Source organism: Amborella trichopoda, chromosome 4 (genome assembly GCF_054954075.1).
Source record: "Amborella trichopoda isolate Santa Cruz 75 chromosome 4, AtrichopodaSantaCruz75HAP2 v2.0, whole genome shotgun sequence".
NCBI lineage: Eukaryota > Viridiplantae > Streptophyta > Magnoliopsida > Amborellales > Amborellaceae > Amborella > Amborella trichopoda.
In genome coordinates, this window is record NC_142339.1 from 1,420,798 (window position 1) to 1,441,001 (window position 20,204).

Sequence of the window (20,204 nt, forward strand, 5' to 3'; positions counted from 1 at the left end):
TATGGAGTAATTTATCTTGTACTCAACAAATTTGGATACTTTTATACCATTGTTTTGTACATATTACACATTAGTGGCATTTAATGTTCCACGTGGATCAATTCACACTTTCTTAATGATAAAAAAAACCTTTATTAAAAATATGCTTTATATGCAAACAAGAGTATAAAAATGTTTAAAATTATTGAGTACAATGATAAATTACTCCACCACTCAAACGTAACTATGTATATATTTATTTATTTTCCTTTTATGCAGTCGATCACAAATGCATTAAATTGATAAAAAATTTGTTGTTGAGGGTATTTTCTCCAATAACGCGTTCCATGTGACCGGGACCCAATCCTTTATAAATTCCGTTCTAATTTTATCCCAAGCTCATGTGGGTCCCATGGCCAGCCTGATGAGCAGATCTATGGTCCCGCAATGAAAATGAACTCAATGACGTGGCATAGCTTATTGCCCTTACATACCCTTATTTTTTCATTCAAGGACGATGTTGCCCCTTCATTTTTGAGCAAGGAAGATGGTTAGTATAGTCACGAGTCACGAGAGAAGTGCAATGTGATTTATGAGCACGTGGAGAGGTATGGTTGAATACAGGGGCGAGTATTCAAAACCAGGAGATTTTCGATTGGAATAGCCGATTTCAGATAGGAACCGGTGACTGAACCGATTCGGTCCCCTTTAAAAGCCCCTTATATAAAATTTTTACAAGGTCTTTTAAATCCCTACCATATAAATCTCATTTTAATTATTATTTTATATTTTTAATATTAATTTTTTTACCATTGATTTGGATATGACTCAAATAGCTGATCCAACCATTTGGCATGAATTTGTAGGTGAACGATCCACCCCATCGATTTGAGTTTTAAAACATTGGTAGGGACCAAAATAACAACTAACCCAAATTAGAATCACTCGATTTGGCTTTAGAACTCTGGAGTCCCTTGTCTGGATGCTCCCAAACTGGATATCACTCTAATTTGTCGAGAGATTGATGATTCTGACTATAGTTATTTAGTTGGTTATAATTTGTATATGGTTTTATCATTCAACTTTTTACATGGATTCTCAGCTTTTTGGTATATTTGCTAGGTTGCCCACCTAAACTACAAGCATATAGATGTTATGAAGAAACTTCATAAAAAGGTATATTGAAAAATTTATGAAGATAGAATCCCGTTCCAACAGGAAGATTGATGTTTTACTACTAATCACAAGTTTCAGGTTTGGGCGCATTATTCGTATCAGAAATTACAATTTCCCCACATTTTTCTTCATGTAATCCACGACCACCTTCGGAATTAGTGAGATGACCCAAAATGACATATGTCCAAACTTGTATATGTTTCCCTACTTCTAAAAGGGATGGGTGTGTTTATTACTAGTGATGGAAAATATGTGGATCAGGATCAGAGATCGGTGGGGATTGACGCCGAAATCGACGACGATTGATGGTGATAGAATAGAAATCACAATAATGTAAATGTCGTGGTTCCGCTGTCTCTCCATCACCATCCATTAATGGATTGGATGGCAATGAATCTTGTAAGCATAGCTCTCCTTCTATGGATCATTGTAGAAAACTAAAGATTAGATGAGCAGTTGGATAGATCATAGTATATAACCATATATCATGTGCTATATATCATAGGGGCCAATATGGTCTTTTTGCCCAAAGACAATAATCCTTTTGTTTCTATCTTGCGACGATGAAATGGACGGCCCAGATCGTCCTGTCGGTTTGTAGTTGGCATGTTCTTTAGTTGGGGAGCAAGTCGTGAGCTTCGTTTAAATCGGGCCGATAATAGCGGATCGGCGATTAATTGAGCGCGAAATAATGGAAAAAGGACTGATGGCGACGTTGCTGCTGTTAACCGCAGTTAATTCCAGTGGGGCCCGCTTCCTTTCCCGATAAGGTTTTGAATTTTCATGAGGTTATTGTGTTTCTAGTATTCCACACAAAAAATGGGTTTCAATACTAATTTGGAAAAAGGTTATAAAGGTTGCAATTTTTTTTTTTTGAAGAGAGAATATAAGGTTCAAGCGTAAAAATATAGAATTATCGGTGCACTTCAAACTCCATATGAAAAGGTTGTGTTGATGTTGGAAAATCTTCTAAATGATCATTTCGATATCGAAATGCATGGATATGAGAAAAAAATAATTTTTAGTTTTAGAAAAAATGTATCTTGCAGTACATTATCTAGACTATTAATTTTCAAGGTTTTCATACTTTATAGATTTACTTGATTTTAACTATTTTTGGAGTTTAAAATTTTATAATTAGATATCAAAGTAGATTTTGAGATAATCTTAAGAATTTTGTACACCAAAATTACATGTTATGATAAATTTTGGAGTTGTACCTTAATTGGATTGTTTAAGATTGCAACTTTATATAAACCACCAAGTAAAACGCACCTCTAAATATTATTAAAATATATAGATGAGGTACCCAAACTACTTATAATGGCCTAAAATATTTATTTTCACACCTATTTATAAAATTGAAAGCTACAAAAGTGGTGTACATCAAGCACATATATAGACACTTAGAAATATTGAAAACAGACAATTTAGATAATGTTAAAAAATACGTTACTTTTAATACTTTAAATAATACATTCTATTTTAAGTCTTCAAAATAACGTATTTTGTAACATTATCTACTATTTAAAGTCTTAAAAGTAGCGTATTTTGTAACATTATCTAAATTGTTTGTTTTCAATATTTCTAAGTGTCTATATATATCTTGAAGTCCGAATATCAATTATAGGGCTTTTCAACATCCGACCAATAATTTGTGGTGGATTTTTTAGACACTTTATTTCTACAATATAAGGTTCACACCTTATATAAACATTTTTATGTAAATTTTACTCACATTGACAATTTGGACAACCAACAGATTCACCTTCAAAATTAATGTATGATTGCTTTTGTTTGGTTGAACAAGTTGCTTTTAACCAGTTTAGCCATAAAAAAAAAAAGGCAAATTTTTTAATGCATTTATATTTTAAATCATAATATTTATTTTTTTATCTTTTTTATAAAATTCGGTCTAATCGGTTTAACCAGTAGTTGGACCAGTTTGACAATTCCAGATCTTTAACTAGATCGACTACCGATCCAATCCTAATAATATTGATTTTTTACTCTTATGCCATTGGCCGTGGGCATTCCTATAACACATTATATAACACTTTACATAAGTTATTTTAATATTAATTTTATGCTTAATGACATCAATCATAACTTTAGCGACAATCGACTACGGTAAATTATATTATCATTAATTTATTATGATAATATCATGATAACAGTAACTGTCACTAAGTCTTAACTATGACGATCCTTCTTAGTGGTTAAGGTAGATATCATTATTTTGGACCTTGAGAAGGTGCACATAAAAAATCCAATAGAAAAATAGTTCTAAAAAATTATAATTGATCATCCTGATCTAGAGGTATATGGATTTAAGCAAAATAAAAAAATTTAAAGTCCTAAAAATAGTGCATCCTATAACAAGTTATTTAGATCGTCTATTTACAAGATTTTCAAGTGATTGTAGATCAATTCAATCTACAACATTTTTAGAAGTTTAAATTTCATACTTAAAGCTGAACGTTAATTTTCAAGCCATTGTAAAGACTGTATACTCCTGAAAAATCTAGAGGTGTGCTTTATTTATATAATATAAGGTGGGCATCTTGAACCTCACCCCTCCAGCAAAGGCCACATATTGTATATGGTTGTCGAGGCTTTTACGGATTGGATTAAGCAATAAAAACATATATTTATGGAAATGTATACAATGATACTATTTACTTTTGATATAATGAAGTCACAATCATTATCAATCGTTAGATTTTAAATCGGGCGGTTGAGGGATATGTCATTGCTTGGAAACAAAGTCTAAAATAAAAAATTTCGAATCTTGTGACACACGTTCGGTTATTAGATTTCACATTCAATGGTCAGTGATGATTATGACCTCTTTATACTGAAAATAAATGATATCATAATATAAATTCCCATTATATACAATGCACAATAGATTTTTATGTCATGTTCCATTTCCCAAAGAAATAAAGATTAATATCATAGACACACAATATGTGTATAGAAATCTGATCTCCTTGAAAATCGAGGCTCCTCTTATTCACATTTTATATGATAGAGCTTATGACACACTAGTGCATAACGGAGGGTTCGTGGGCCGGTCATCCACCGTACGTTCTCATCAATGGAGGGCAAAGATGAACAACTGTTCATACTCACAAACTTGCATAAAACAAACCATCTCCACAATGTAAATGTTCCCCATATTTAATAAAGACCTTGTTTTTTAGTTCAAAGAGCACACAACCACCCTTAGTCATCACATAGAAACTCTATCGATTTGAGGTGTATTATAAAGTTTGAAAAATTTTATTCCATAATCTTAACGAGTGACACACCCAAGCCATCTAATTTATTTTTTAATTTTAACTTCCGTATACACCAAATTAAATGGTCTATAGTGATTACATTTGATACGACTATCAGTATGTTGTTCGGTGTCTAAGCCGGTTTGTTCTAAAGCAAAAACTGGGTTTAGTCGAAAAGAGGTCAAAACCAATGCTCAATTGACTTTGGCCCGTTAAACATATCTATTTGGTCGGTTAAACAAAGTTGTGCATTCTTTAAAAATATATTTTATATTTCTGAATAATTATTCTTATGTTTACTTTATTTTAAGGAAAATTGTCAAATTGCCAATGAGAGATGAACAATTTAACACCTTATCCAAATCATTTGTTTTACTTTCAAAATACCCATAAAAATCACAATATTGAGTTTAAATAGTTACAAATGGGTAGAATGGTAAATCATTAATCTAGAAAAAATATTTTGATATTTTTTTCTATAAAAATTGAGTCCAATCAATTGGTTCGACGGTAAAACCATTTTTGACTCGATCAGACCATTCATCATTTCATGAGGGTCTGATTCTTATAATAATGATTTTGGTTTTCGTTTGATCTGCAAAATTGGGGATATTATTGTTACAATTCACGAGGGTCAATTGGTCTAAGAATTGTTACAATTCACGAGGTCAATTAGTCTGAGAAGGGTAAGGACCTTAAACTTTTTATTACACAAGCCTGGATGAAAGAGGTGGGTTGTGTTAGGTAGGTAAATTTTTGTCAAAATTTTTCATGAATCCATAGCCGATCCCAAATAATTGGGAAAAAGCTTTGATGATGATTATGATGATAATGACAATGATTCACAATTCGCTAAAATAGTCTAAGCCTATGTTACATAAACATGGACTAGGTGTTTATTTATGACACAAATACGAGTATCAGAAATGTAAACCCCCAAAAAATGACACCTAGACACGATATACCCAAACAATATATAAATATCTACATAAATCCGTACGTCTATTCATATATATATTGAAATATTTATGTAGTTCACATATGCATTTACATATACAACAATTCATGTCATACAAAATTTGTGAAGCATTAAAAAATAAAAAATTAAATACTTTATGAATATGAATTTTATTTATCAAAATTTATCATAGACCAAACCAAAGTTGCATCGTAATAATATAGAAAAAATCTACATAGTACTAACTAATTATTAATTCAAAATGTAGCACTCTTATTATGTGACTATTGAAAAGAGTCCTAGTGCATTAATCGAAAGTACAAGCTTTCAAAACTAGTAAGAGACAATTGTTACTACAAGACAATATACGATGCAATTCATGCTATTAATAACAAAAAAAGACAGAATAGTAAAGATTTTAGGTGGCAACCAGGCACAATGAAAATAGAAGAAGAAATATGAATATCTAGCAAGCACAGCCCAGAGAGAGAAGCCAATAGTCCCAAGCTTAGGGAAGGATAAATCAGTGGTCCATGGCTTGCAAAAATAAAAACTAGTTGGGAAGGGAGAAACTTTATCAAATTCATAGCAATTAAAAAAAAAAGTGCGATTTGTATATAGCCTAGGCTCTAAACAATCAAATTAGAGCCTACCTCCAAATAGCGTCAAGAAATGTGGTTTTAATATTGGAAATCTTTGTGATAGCTTTAAAGTATATTTTCATATATATTTATTAAGTTCAAAGCTTCAAAAATAGTGTAGATCGACAGATATATGATATATTGAAAATATTGAAAATTGACAGTAAAAAAATGCGTTACAAAAGACACTATTTTCAAAACTTGCAATCCATTTTTTGCACATGTACATGCATCTTGATGATCAATTTGAAGATATTTGGGCATCAAAATAACATCTTCTAATGAAAAATTTGAGGTAGGCTAAAATTTGATTGTTTAGAGCCTGGCTCTAGTTAAACTTTTTCCTAAAATAAAAGGAAAAGTTTATATAGAACCGAGGCTCTAAACTATCAAATTTGAGCCTACCACAAAAATTCGACTAGAAGAGGTTGATTTGATGACCAAATATCTTTAAACTGATCATCTCCACATCAAGATGTATTGACATGAGAAAAAAATAGATTTCAAGTTTTAAAAATGGTGTATTTTATAACGTATTTTTGGACCATCAATTTTTAAGATTTTTAAGTTTTCATAGAGATGTCGATCTACACTATTATTGAAGTTTTAAAATCTATAAATAAATATAAAATATATATTTTAAGTATTTCACAAAGATTTTCAATATTAAAACCACATTTTTCAACACTATTTGAAGGTAGGCTCTAATTTGATTGTTTAGAGCCTAGGCTCTATACAAACCTCACTCGAAATAAAATGCTCAAAGAGTGTCTACACCTAGTCAAGTGTCCACTAAATATCGACACAGTCAAATCCTAAGACAAAATCGTAAGACACGCGTGTCCATATTTCATAACTATAGGCGGGTTGCTAAAGATCGCGCTAATGGCTTCAATTTAGCGGGCCCGCTAAATTGGCGGGTCCTCCAATTATAAATATTCGTGCCTGCTCTATCTATTGTCACACTGAAAGCGAGTTGCAGAGAGAGAGGAAGAAGAATTTTAGAGAGATGAAAATGGAAGGGAGAGATAAGATTTTTAGAGAGAGAAGAAAGTGACGAAATTCGAAGAGTTAGAGAGAGATGGGAATTGCAGAGGGAGTTAGAGAGAGAAAGCGATGGAAATTGCAGAGAGAGATAGAGAGATGAAAATGGCGAGCCACGGTTTTAACTTTCGCATCTCCCAAATAACTCGTTTCCAAATAATTTCTAGGGTAAAGTTAAAAAGCTCTCTCTGTCAAACCTCTGCAGCATCAGAGCTCTGCTCCTCTCTGGACACAGAGACGTACTCTCCTGTATTTAAACGGCTGATGGATGTGATGGAACGACCAGAGGCAAGCCCTGATATGTGTGAAACCGCTAGAGCCCTCGCCAGAAGTGCCTTAGCTATCTTAGCCTCTGCTTTAATGGCGGGTTCAGTTTTGCAGGCAGTTTATTCCCCCTATTCCAGGTATCGTAGGGCGGTTTTTTGATGCAAGATGAGCTCTCAAGAAGCGGAAACCATGGCGTGGAGCTTGATAACTCAGAAATGGAGGAGTTGGGAGCGGTTTGTGGTTCTTCTCGTTTTCCTGAGCAGTTTGAGCTCGGTTTCCCCAGAAGAATCAGATGATGGTGAGCTCTCATGGCAGTTTCCTTTTGGCCAATGCTTTGCCCTCTTCAAACTTGGAGTTGAATTTCAGTTCATCTTATATTTACTGGAAACGTTCATCTCTATACGCTGATTTTCTCCTTTAGTGAAATGCTTGCAAAAATTTATGCAGCTTGAGGTTTTCTGGATACACTCGCTCCTCTTACTATACTTGTTCATGTCTCCTGGTTTTACCTGAAAATGTTAGTTTAGTTCAACGCGTTTCAATGGAGTGCTTCCTTATCTGTATAATGCTTGAAGAAGTTTGAGCATTTTGAGCTCCTAAGCGAGCTTCTCTAGTCTTTAACTTCCTCTGCTTGTAAAATTTGTTCCTGTTCTGGGATAGTTTTCTGGAAAATTGCATAGATCACTTAGTTTATTTTGTTCACACTGTTCACAACTTTTATGTCAGCATTTCTGTGCTGTGCTTCTTCTATACTGTTGTGTTCTTACTTCTAGCCTAGCACAAGGAAGTTCTTATGAAAGTTTTCAGAAAAATGGAAGGACTCTCTCATGGACGTGGTTGCGAAGGATCCTTCACTGAAAGCTAGGATTCAGTGACTTTGAGAGAGAGAGAGAGAGAGAGAGAGAGAGAGAGAGAGAGAGAGAGAGAGAGAGAGAGAGAGAGAGAGAGAGAGAGAGAGAGAGAGAGAGAGAGGTCCAAGTTGATTGAAAATATTCAATTTATCACTGATTAAGAGGGAGAGATAGAGGTCTAAGTTGATTGAAAATATTCAATTTATCACCGATTATAATGAACAATTGGACACTTCTGAGAAGTATTGCCTGTTTTCTCAGGGGCAACACTCTTGGAAATCAAGAAAGCCTTTCGTGATGTGGACAATGTCTTGTATGACTGGACGGGGGCTTCATCTTCCGAATACTGCTCATGGAGGGGAATTACTTGTGACAATATGACTTTTGACGTGGTGTCCCTGTAAATATTATCATCTCCATCTTTTTTATTACAGCAGTCTCTCTTTTTCTCTCTAACTAGGTATAACCTTCCATACATTTTGTTGCACTCAGAGAAAATTCATCACAGCTCATGTTTCTGAGAATCCTGAGATCTTAACCTGTATGGTATCTATGTTACCTGAGTGTTAAACCTGTCTCTGAACCGTGTGTGCAACTTATGTACTGAGAACTATCTTGTGAGGCATTATTTGTAGAGAATCAGGAGCTGTTCCTTTAAAGCTCTATTATCGTTCCCTAATTATTGTGGATTTTCCTAACAATCTATTATTTAATGCGAAAACTAAAACTATAAAAATATTATAAAACAGTGTACTTTTGCATCATTTTACATGCCAAGTTTTAAAGTTTGTGGTGGCTTAAATCACTCTTAGAAAACCCACTATTTATCTCAATGCAAATAAATTAAAGTATGCATTAATGTTGGCCAATTTTTTTTCAGTAGTTTTGAATCACTTACCACTCCTGGAAGCTCCCAGGCTTATTCCATAATTTCATCAATCACTTATCCTGATTCTCCACTATAGCCATTTCAAAGGATGATCACTTTTGATTTCTTTTATCTAAGACAACCATCAACTAATAATCAAAACACTGAGGTCTTAAATAGACATAATTTTTTCCCCCATGATGCATGCTTGTACTTGGTTCTTGAACTGTATAATTAAGTTGTCGTTAATAAATGCAGCAATCTCTCGGGGTTGAATCTTGATGGAGAAATTTCTCCGGCAATTGGAAACTTGAAAGGCCTTCTCTCTATGTACATCTCTCAACTTCGATGTTTGTTTGAGCTTTGATTTGAACCCAGCTACTGATTTTCTGCCTGCCTAAAATTTATATTCTTCTTATGTTTTGGTATCTTTGTGCAGTGACCTGAGAGGAAACCATTTGTTGGGGCAGATTCCAGATGAGATTGGTGGATGTTCTTCTTTGACAAGTTTGTAAGTTCTAATGACTTGTGAAAGAAATGTAGAAAATTATATTGCATCATGTATTATGGGTATTGATTTTCTTACAATATGCGCGATTATTAATCTTATTCACGCTCTCAGCATGCCATCAAGGACATGTAAAATTAATAACATAGTGAGGTTCATTTCATTATGAAGGGTTGTCAGGTTTAGCAATAAGAATGTAAAGTCAAGAATAATGAAATCAAAGTTTATTAAATTTGACATGCCTTGTCAATGTCTAAGTCTTGTTTGTGTGTATTTTAGCGTACAATAGTGAAATAGATGATAAAATTAAACAATATCAATAGAACCTGGTATTTCTTTTACAATATTTTAGATGGACAAAATCCACTATATTGACTGTTTAACCTCTTTAATTCCATGTTTATTCTAATTATCAAGAAAAATTATAGATTTGTTCCAGGGTTTTGTGTTTAAGGCTGTTATACACTTTCACTTTTTCTTTCCTTTTTATTTTCTATTCTTTTTATGTTTATCTTTTGTAGGTTCTGTCAATGCATCATCTGGTGGTAGTATTCATGAAATAATTCCATGTAAAGACTGCAATTTCTACAGTTAACAGCATAAAAAAAAGAAGACTGCAGTTTCTAGTTCTTAAACATAAATGTAACTCTTTTAATTACTGTTGTTGGTGCTGTCTCAGAGACCTTTCTTTCAATGACATCTATGGGGATATTCCATTTTCCATCTCCAAATTAAAGCAGTTGGAATACCTGTAAGTCATTTACTTTTTCTTAAATACAGGAGTACGATTTTCTACTAATATGTGCAATGTTTCTGAATAGTCTGACGTGCTCATTTGTATCTGCAGAATACTCAAGAATAATCAGTTGATGGGACCCATACCTTCAACATTGTCTCAGCTCCCAAATCTGAAAATATTGTATGTATGTTTGAAGGCATGCATCCAGAACAATCTGGACATTGAAACCTAATGGATTGCAAGTATCATTCATATTTATTTGGGACTAATTTAGCTTAATTACTTTTCCAGGGACCTGGCCCAAAATAATCTAAGTGGAGAAATACCAAGGCTCATATACTGGAATGAAGTGCTACAATTCTTGTACTATTCCCTCTTCTCCTCTATAATTCATCTCTGCATTTCCTTTTTTCTATCTGAATAATTATGCTTGCTACTCTCGAGAGAGATATTTGTGGATTTTGCATTTCTAACTGGAGATTGATGGTTATTTGTGCATTATTCCACAATGTAGGGGTTTGCGAGGAAACAACTTTGTTGGAACTCTTTCTCCCGACATATGCCAGTTAACTGGTCTATGGTATTTGTAAGTTCTTAATCTCTATGGGCTTCTGGTCAAATTCATGGGGCAAACTCTGACCTTTCTATTTTATAATTCTTCTCTTTTGCAGTGATGTGAGGAATAATAGCTTGACCGGGAGCATTCCTGAGAACATTGGCAACTGTACGGGGTTTCAAGTTCTGTATGTATATATAAATATATATTTTTACAATCAATCTTGACTGGTTTTTTGTTTTGATTGACTGAGTTGTTATCAACTTTCAGAATAGATCAGTAAATGATATATATCTATTGCAGTGCCTTTTCTCTGCCTAAGAAATGTAGTTGCACACTACGATGCACTCCGTAAAGAATTCTAATAATATCTCTTAGAAACCTGTACTATGTGGAAATTCCATATTTTTGAGCACCAATGACTGCATATTTTGTTAGCATGTGATGGGAATTATTGTAATCTTTACTGTCAAATTATTCAATTTTTCTTTTTGAGAACTACAAGATTTTCCTTTTTGTCATTTCCTGTATTTCTTTAGAAATGACTAAATTATCTTTTTCTGTTCTTGGTAACAACAAAAATATCACTGTTATGTTGAACTCTTGGCTATGCTTGATAACTTCCAGCACACTAAATGAGTCTTCCTAATTGCTCATATATCTCCTAATCATTGTTTCTACACCTTTGTTTTTATTTCCAATAAATAAATAATTAAATATCCAAATTGTCCTATTGTTTTGAAAATAGCCATGTAATGTATAGTCTTAGCTTTTTCTTTTTCATTTTTTGATTCTTTTTTGTATCTTGTTGTGTACATTTTCATGCTTCCATATTATTTCTGATATTCGCTGGCCATTAGTTATAGCCATGGAATAAAAATATGATATTTTAACTATTGTTTCTATAACTTCCAGGGACTTATCTTACAATCAGCTCACTGGAGAGATCCCATTCAACATAGGTTTTTTGCAAGTTGCGACATTGTATGTGCTAAAGTATATTTAATCTGCATAGAGCAGTTATATTAGTCTCAAAATAGATCTTCTTTTCTATATGACTGTTTAGGTCTGAGTCTTTTACTAAATTGCCTTTTTTTGTTGATCTAGGTCTTTGCAAGGAAACCAGTTGAGTGGGAAAATTCCATCTGTGATTGGATTGATGCAGGCACTTGCTGTACTGTAAGTATTGTCAAATCACGCTTTCAAAATTCAAATCGAACTCCTTGGATGGAAGGGATTAAACAATTGGACTGTTGAGTTGTTCTTGAATAATGAATGATAAAAACAACAGTTTTTTTTTTTATCTCCATCATTAAGGGTTAAGCAAATTATACTAAAGGGTGAGTGAACGATATGGATCATTTCATATATTTTCTCTAGCATTTTTTTTCAAAATTGAGATGCAACTCCTTTTTCCATGATTTTGTTGCAGAGATTTGAGCTGCAACCTTTTGAGTGGGCCGATTCCTCCAATTTTAGGCAATTTGACTTATACAGAAAAATTGTAAGTTAAACTCTACACATCCTTTTCTTGATACGAGGAGCTTGTTCGTTAACTTGCTTCTTCTGTATTAAATATTGGAAATTTTTTTGGTGTGCCTTTCACTATGGATTACACGGTTTCTTTCTTGTGACTTTTGATGTTTCATAGAGTAGTAAGCCTTATTTTCTTTTCCTTTCTTGTGTGACTAAGCAATGCCTGAAATAATTTTTCGTACTCCAAACAAAAAAAAATTCTGAATCAAGTTGATTCTAGCTATATGATCATTACTCAGAAAATCTCATTTATGTTGAACCTGTGTGCTATCTAATCATGTTAAAAAAGATGGCTTATTTGTGAGTTGAGTTGACCATTGGGTTTTTCAAATATCAATCTGTTTTGCGAATATGGAAAATGAAAGCAATTAACAAGGGCCACCATTCTTTGAACATCCAGGTATTTGCATGGAAACAAGCTGACGGGGCCTATTCCCCCAGAATTGGGTAACATGACGAAGCTTCACTATCTGTGTGTACCCTTACTTCTACTGATTATCTGCCTCAATTTTGACCAATGGGAATTTGGGATTAATTGCTAATTTAATGTACTAATGCACAGGGAACTTAACGATAATCAACTAACTGGGCAGATTCCATCTGAACTTGGGAAGCTGACGGAGTTATTTGACCTGTAGGTTTGATTTAAAGCTCCCTCTAACTCTGTTTCCATCCATTTTTTCTTTTTCCATGACTGGTTGAATAAAAGGGTACCAAGAGTGATGCATGTGTATCATAACTATAATCGATTGATAGATATGTCCATAATGTTGTCGAATTGAATTTTTTTACATTTATGCCAACATGTAATGGATAAATTTTGCAGAAATCTAGCAAATAATTATCTTGAAGGACCCATTCCAGAAAATTTGAGCTCCTGTGTGAATCTTAATAGCCTGTAAGATATTGACTGTACTTCTCTTTGTCGGCATTTTCGTTCTCTGTTTTGTATTTTAAGTCTCTGTTTTCACAGTGTTTCTGAATTAGTGTTTTCCTTGCAGCAATGTGCACAACAATAGATTGAATGGAACTATCCCTCCGGCATTTGAAAGGCTTGAGAGCATGACATACTTGTGAGTTGTTCTTGCTCGTGTGAATTTTATTGTTGACACCAAGGATTGTTGCATAAGCTACTTCTCTTAAAAATCTATAAATAATTAATTCATGAGTTATAAGCAGAAATTTTGGTGGAAAGTAAAGCATTTTTCATAATTTATACAAGATTTGTAATTTCTTTTGAAATGTGAAGATTGTAAATGACTGGTCTAAGAAGAGTGAGGACCTTAAACTTTCCCTTAACCCACATCCCAAGCCTAGGTAAAAGGGGTATGTTGTGTTAGGTAGGCAGCCAATGTAAAATTTTGCCAAAACTTCTCATGAATCCGGAATATACGCTATTTGCTTCCCATAATAGAACATAATGTTTATTTGGTTTGAAATCCCTTACATCTCCTTATGCATGGGCTGCTCAAATTGGTAAAGTAGAAATTTTCTTAAGTACTCTAGCTAAGGACGCAAAAAACTTGTAATTTTATTCGAGTCATGAGAGTACCTGTAACCCCAGTCTCTCTGCGCATTGAAATAAATGACAGAAAGGATTCCTTTGTGCGCACCAGACCCAAAGAATCTATTGATGGTTATGATGTACTTGAAGTAGGGGGGTTTCCGATGGTGGGGGCAGGGAGTCGCTTTGGGGTTGAGAATCAGGACAAGCAACAGCTTTGAAGTTCTGGTTCCCACCATCTATGTTGCACACACACACACACACAGGGAGGCTGGGATGGAGGGAGGGGCCAGTGGCTACTTGAAGTTTCTAGTCCCCAACAGTAGCCATCCAAGAGAAAGGGAGCATGGGGTGGAGTGATCTGGAATAGTATTAGTCAGTTTGAGCCTGGAGTGGTGGTCCATGCAGTTGGGTAATTTGTAAAATAATTTGGACCGATCCGAAGTTTTGAGAACCTGTCTTATTTCAGTAACTTGAATAGACGGCACTGTTGGGTGAAAAGTAATGTGAAGAATGTCTCAATGTCTGTTTTTCATGCATTGTTTTTTTTTTACTCGTTAATTATTGTTTTAGTTTTGGCAATTCTTTTGCTTACATTGTAGTTTATTTTCGTTGGATTTTAAACAGGAACCTGTCAATGAACAACCTCAAGGGTGTTATTCCCATTGAGTTGTCCAGAATCAGTAATCTGGACACCCTGTAAGTCTTTAGACGCTGGAAGTATTCCACTTCTCTCCTTCGTTTACTCATCTTTACACTTTACAGGGACATCTCTAGCAACAAAATCAGTGGTTCTATTCCATCGTCGATTGGTGACTTGGAACACCTGCTCAAATTGTAAGTCTTGCACTCCAAAATTCCATGTTTTTATCCTGAAGGATCACCTTTGCTAATTCTTTGAATGAATTTTACCTTTGCTTTCCAGAAATTTGAGTAGAAATCGGTTGGTTGGATTTATTCCCTTGGAGTTTGGAAATCTAAGGAGTGTTCTGGATATGTAAGGATCCGTTGTTTCAAATTCCTAAACATGGTCTGGGGTTTTTGAATGTTTATTTTTAGAATGGTATTTCAATGAATGTACTGAATTGAACTATAACATCAGCCTTCCCTTTCTTCTCCAGAGATGTATCAAGTAATGACCTCTTTGGCCGGATCCCACAAGAACTCAGTCAGCTGCAGGACTTGATCTCTCTGTGAGTTCCTTTACATGTTAAATTTGCTATCAAAGTCACTGCTTAGCTTGGAAGATGGAAGTGAAGTATTCTCTCTCTCTCTCTCTCTCTCTCTCTCTCTCTCTCTCTCTCTCTATATATATATATATATATATATATATACATTTGGAGCCATTTGGGAAGGAACAGTTAAGAGTGAGTGTGTTTATGCGTGTGTTATTGTACACAAGATCTCTCTCTCTCTCATTTATAATATATATATATATATATATATATATATATATATATATATATATATATCTATATATATATATAATCTCCTCTTAGTACTTCATCAATGAATGCCTGTATCCTAAATTTGATGTGTTTTCTGCACTTGGTAACCTGCACAGGAAAGTTTCCTACCTCTTTTTATCTGTAGCATTATAATTTTTCACTCATCTGACTACATTTAATCCCAATATACTATTGTATTCTTTGGCAGGAGAGTAGAGTACAACAACTTAACTGGGGACATCACCTCGCTTAGCAATTGTTTGAGTCTTTCTTTCCTGTAAATGAACTTACGAGTCCTATTTCTACATTCTCTCCCCATTTCAAATCACCAATATCCGATGGCTTTTCCACATTTCATCTCTTTCTTTTCCTTATATTTAAAATAAATAGGTTAAAGCTGAAATTTGGCCTCCAAATTAGTCTGCTTTCAAAATAAACGTTCTGAATCCTAGCCAGTTCTGTTAAAAATTTAATATTTTGTATTCTTTTTCTCATTGTCAAATCTTCTGTCCAACAGAAATGTATCATATAATGACCTGGTTGGGGACATTCCTGTTGGTAATAACTTCTCGAGGTTTCCTCCGGAGAGGTAAGAGCCTAAATTTTGTTTGTAGAATTTCTTAAATTGTGTTGATATTATTGGAATTGCTTAATTAGTTGATCTACTAGCTCTCCTCTGATTGCAGCTTCTTAGGTAACCCTGGTCTTTGTGGATATTGGGTTGGTTCTCCTTGCCATCCTTACCATTCCCGACCAAAAGGTGAAAGTACTAACATAAGTGCAAATGTATAATCATTTACCAATTTTTTGTGGTTGCATTCAACCAATTCTGATGGTTTTTGTAAGACGCAATTTCCTTTTGATACAATCATACCTCTCTTATCTACCATTTTTCTCAATAAAGGCTCTTCATATTTGATCTCATTATTATCAATGAAATATATTTAATTTTCCATTGATCTCTCTCTCTCCCTCTCTCTGTAAACAACCCCCCTCTCTCTGTCTCTGTCTCTGTCTCTCTCTCTCTCTCTCTCTCTCTCTCTCTCTCTCTCTCTCTCTCTCTCTCTTTTTCTGTCTCTCCAGTTCATATAACTCTTCACAATTTCTCCACGAGTAGGATTGTGAGTTTTGGCTTTCTAATTCCATTGCTGCTCACAATTTTGCACTTCTGTTTTAGCTTTTTTATTATACTTATTGAATTGAAAGGCTCACCCTAAATTGCTCTAGTTTATTTTTTATCATTCCACTAAGAGCAAAGCATATGGAAGAAACTAAATTATATTTTGTCATGTAATATACAGCCTCCGTCTCCAGGTTGGCCATATTGGGTATTTCACTCGGGTCTCTTCTCGCCCTTCTCACAATCTTACTTCTGGCGTGCCGCCCACAAAAACCTGCTCCCTTCCCCGATGGATCAATGAGTAAGCCAGGTATACACTTCAAGAATAGTCTAACTGTTGAAATGCTATTTCTCCAAATTTCTCAAAAAAAAAGAAAAGCTATTTCTCCAAGTTTGTTTCATGTGATTCCTTATATTCATGGTGCATTCATGATCATGAATAGAATAAAATGACATTCAAAATAATGAATCTTCAAACTTTTTTTTCATAGAAAGAAAGGAATTTGGCACCTCATGTTCCTTGGCTGGAGTTCTTATAATATCCAAAGCGAGAATAAAATTTTAAGGTTCTCCTGAAATTTGGCTATAATCGGGGCATTCTTTGCACAGAAGTATTTGCATTTAGGCCAATTTCAGCCCCGTTTGCAACATCCATTAAATTTTGGTTACTTTATCCAAAATCAATGAGATTTCAGTCCAATAATAGTGACCGACTTCAAATGCTTCAGCTATGAGAGAGAAAATAATCACACAGATGAAAGAACTTTATTTGAATCATGTGCATCTTTTATAACATTTACAGTTACTACTGCTCCAAAGCTGGTGATTCTCCACATGAACATGGCTCTTCATGTGTATGATGATATTATGAGGATGACTGAGAACCTAAGTGAGAAGTACATTATTGGTTATGGTGCATCGAGCACTGTGTACAAATGTGTGCTCAAGAACTGCAAGCCAGTTGCAATTAAAAGGATATACACCCACTTCCCTCAAAGTTTGAAGGAGTTCGAAACAGAGTTGGAAATCATTGGGAACATAAAGCATCGAAACCTGGTCAGTCTTCAGGGTTACTCTCTTTCCCCATGCGGCAACCTGCTCTTCTACGACTACATGGAGAATGGCAGCTTATGGGATCTTTTGCATGGTAAGTCTCTCTCTCAATCCACATGCATGGGTGCATTGTGAACGAATGTCATTTTTTGCTTGAAAGTGCAGTCCTCAGTTACAGATCACTGGGGCAATGCATATATTGATATGGTTTACCATAAAAAGTCTATGGTCATGACTGTCTAAGGACTCTAATCAGTGGACGGTGGATGAGGAATAAAGTGTCGGCCCTGGCACATTGGTCATGTTGTAGTGTGGTGGCTTCCACTAGCCATCACAGTTCATCCATTTGGTGCACTGTAATGACGCTTGTGATCGCACCATGGTATTGTGGATCATTGTATACCTGGCCTTTTGTCCTAAATGTGAACCACAATGTGAAGTCGACTGCTCTGGGCATTATTTCCATGTTTTGGATTTCTGGAGCACCTTTGGTATTTAGACGGTCATTTCAGCCACCTTTTTTTGACAATCTCTTGTTCATTTTATCAGAGAAAAAAGCTCTTTGGAGAAAATAAATATCAACAAGAACTATAAAGTAGATCCTCTCTTTTAACCAGGGCCATCAAAGATGAAGAAGCTGGACTGGGTCACACGTGTAAAGATTGCACTAGGTGCAGCCCATGGTTTGGCTTACCTACACCACGATTGCAACCCTCGTATAGTACATAGAGATGTCAAGACGTCCAATATTTTGCTGGACAGTGAGATGGAGGCTCATCTAACTGACTTCGGAATAGCGAAGAGCTTACTATGGTCCAAAGCCCACACGTCTACCTATGTGATGGGGACTATAGGATACATAGATCCGGAGTACGCAAGGACCTCTCGCCTCAATGAAAAGTCAGATGTGTATAGTTACGGGATCGTGCTACTCGAGTTGCTTACTGGAATGAAGGCTGTGGACAATGAGTCTAATCTTCACCATGTGGTAAGAGCTATAAATGCCTTCCTCTCGTTAAATTTAGTTGTAGTTTTTGCATTATTAGAATAATTTACTGAATAGAACTCACTTTTCACTATAGCTGTGGCATATGAAATATTAGAACATTATTGGAAAGGAACCCTCATTGTTTTTTAAATTTAGTGGTAGTCTATTGATTGTAAGAATTCTCGGTGAAGCAACTCTTTTTAAGTTTGCGCCACATGCTGATGTAGCTGAACTACATAGGATCTTTCTGAAAATTCGACTATAAGAATGGTTTATTGGTTCAGATCTGTTGTGACATTTGCAACACTGGCTATAACAGTTTTGATTGATCGTGAGAGAGAGAGAGAGAGAGAGAGAGAGAGAGAGAGAGAGAGAGAGAGAGAGAGAGAGAGAGAGAGAGAGAGAGAGAGAGAGAGAGAGAGAGAAATTAATGAGTCTTTCACTCTCTTTAGCAATTGGTGTATTTTCTCGTGTAGCAAATGTTATTGTTATCTTTCGAACTCTTTTGAGCTTGAATATTAAACTGATAGCTTCCGAATTTCATGAGAGAGAGAGAGAGCAGCATAACTGAGCAGTTATCCCCCATTCTACAAAATTCAAGCTCAATTAAAGTTTGAATTTCTCCCATAAAGATTGTAAATGTGCTACTTTTCATTTACCAATCGTAGTAAAAATTGCAACATTTTTGTGCAGATCCTTTCGAAGGCTGCCTCCAACACAGTAATGGACACCGTTGATCCTGAAATCCTTGACACATGCAAAGATCTGAATGCAGTAAAAAAAGTATTTCAGCTCGCTCTCCTGTGCACAAAACGCCAGCCCTCTGATAGGCCAACAATGCACGAAGTTACACGTGTGCTCGGCTCTCTCGTGCCCCAATCCATCACCGATCCAAAGCCCCAAGCTCCTCAGCCGCCACCATGCGTCCCCCTGATTGGGATCTCGAGCACATGCCGTACTTACATGGACGAGTACGCGAATTTGAAGAACCCTAATTTGATCGCGTGCACGAGCCTTACCACGACTGATGGCCACCTCTTTGTCAAATTTGGTGAAGTAATTTCCCAAAACACCAGGTGAGAGAGAGAGAGAAATGGTTTATGTATTTATATGTTGAATTTGAGGGGGAAAATTCCTTGTAAAACTTAGGGCCCATTTAGTATAAGTGACATTGTAGGTTGGCAATTGAAACTAGGTTTAGATTTGTGGTTAATAGCAATTGTTTAACCCTTCATCTCTCTCTTTCTAGAATATCGGTGTCTACTTATTTGCTTAATCCCCTACTCTCTCACTTTTGTTCTTCTCAAAATGCGCAAAGCCTTTAGAAAGTGTATAAAATATGTGGAATTCATGCTGCAACCGCAGGCATTTATAAGAGACTCGAGATCTGAGGAAGGTGCCTGGTTTGAGTGGATGATGCCCCCCAAACCCTGTATTTAGTTATACACAAGTGTTCTTATATATGTGGACTCTCTCTCTCGGATGTGGAGCATATAATCTCTCTCAAATGGGAGTGAGACTATACTCTCTCTCTTGGATGTGGAGCCAATAATCTCTCTCAGATGTGAGTGAGACTGTACTCTCTCTCTCTTGGAGGTGGACTATATAGCTCTCTCTCTCTCATTTTTGAGATTATACAATCTCTGTTGAATGTGGACTATGTACGCGCACACTCTCTCTCTGT

General features: G+C 35.2%; 1 protein-coding gene across 7 annotated transcripts; it reads left to right on the forward strand.

Moving 5' to 3' along the window:
• The first annotated feature begins 7,375 nt into the window (after window positions 1–7,375).
• Window positions 7,376–19,754, forward strand: LOC18439460 (Leucine-rich receptor-like protein kinase family protein). 7 transcript variants are annotated; one of them, XR_016053736.1, is made up of 27 exons: window positions 7,376–7,647; window positions 8,462–8,600; window positions 9,327–9,398; window positions 9,508–9,579; window positions 10,256–10,327; window positions 10,424–10,495; window positions 10,607–10,678; window positions 10,830–10,901; window positions 10,987–11,058; window positions 11,787–11,855; window positions 11,979–12,050; window positions 12,304–12,375; window positions 12,808–12,879; window positions 12,970–13,041; window positions 13,234–13,305; window positions 13,409–13,480; window positions 14,539–14,610; window positions 14,677–14,748; window positions 14,837–14,908; window positions 15,033–15,104; window positions 15,568–15,636; window positions 15,877–15,948; window positions 16,029–16,119; window positions 16,661–16,789; window positions 17,282–17,626; window positions 18,082–18,520; window positions 19,214–19,754. XR_016053736.1 is itself a non-coding variant. In XM_020670369.2 (27 exons), the coding sequence occupies exons 1-27, from the start codon at window positions 7,515–7,517 to the stop codon at window positions 19,598–19,600; spliced, it is 3,012 nt and encodes a 1,003-aa protein (XP_020526028.1). In that variant the 5' UTR covers window positions 7,376–7,514; the 3' UTR covers window positions 19,601–19,754. The 7 variants fall into 7 exon arrangements, 3 of the variants coding, with proteins under 3 accessions (XP_020526028.1, XP_088720354.1, XP_088720355.1); XR_016053735.1 differs by having other exon boundaries at window positions 18,150–18,520; XR_016053734.1 differs by having other exon boundaries at window positions 16,046–16,119.
• Window positions 19,755–20,204: the final 450 nt, after the last annotated feature.

What these genes read in the sequence shown, in the direction of transcription:
- LOC18439460 (XM_020670369.2), top strand. Translation starts at nt 7,515, where the DNA reads ATGAGCTCTCAAGAAGCGGAAACCATGGCGTGGAGCTTGATAACTCAG. An exon ending in CTGACGGAGTTATTTGACCT is followed by an intron (nt 13,042 to 13,233) that starts GTAGGTTTGATT and finishes TAAATTTTGCAG; the next exon opens with AAATCTAGCAAATAATTATC. An exon ending in TGGATCAATGAGTAAGCCAG is followed by an intron (nt 16,790 to 17,281) that starts GTATACACTTCA and finishes TAACATTTACAG; the next exon opens with TTACTACTGCTCCAAAGCTG.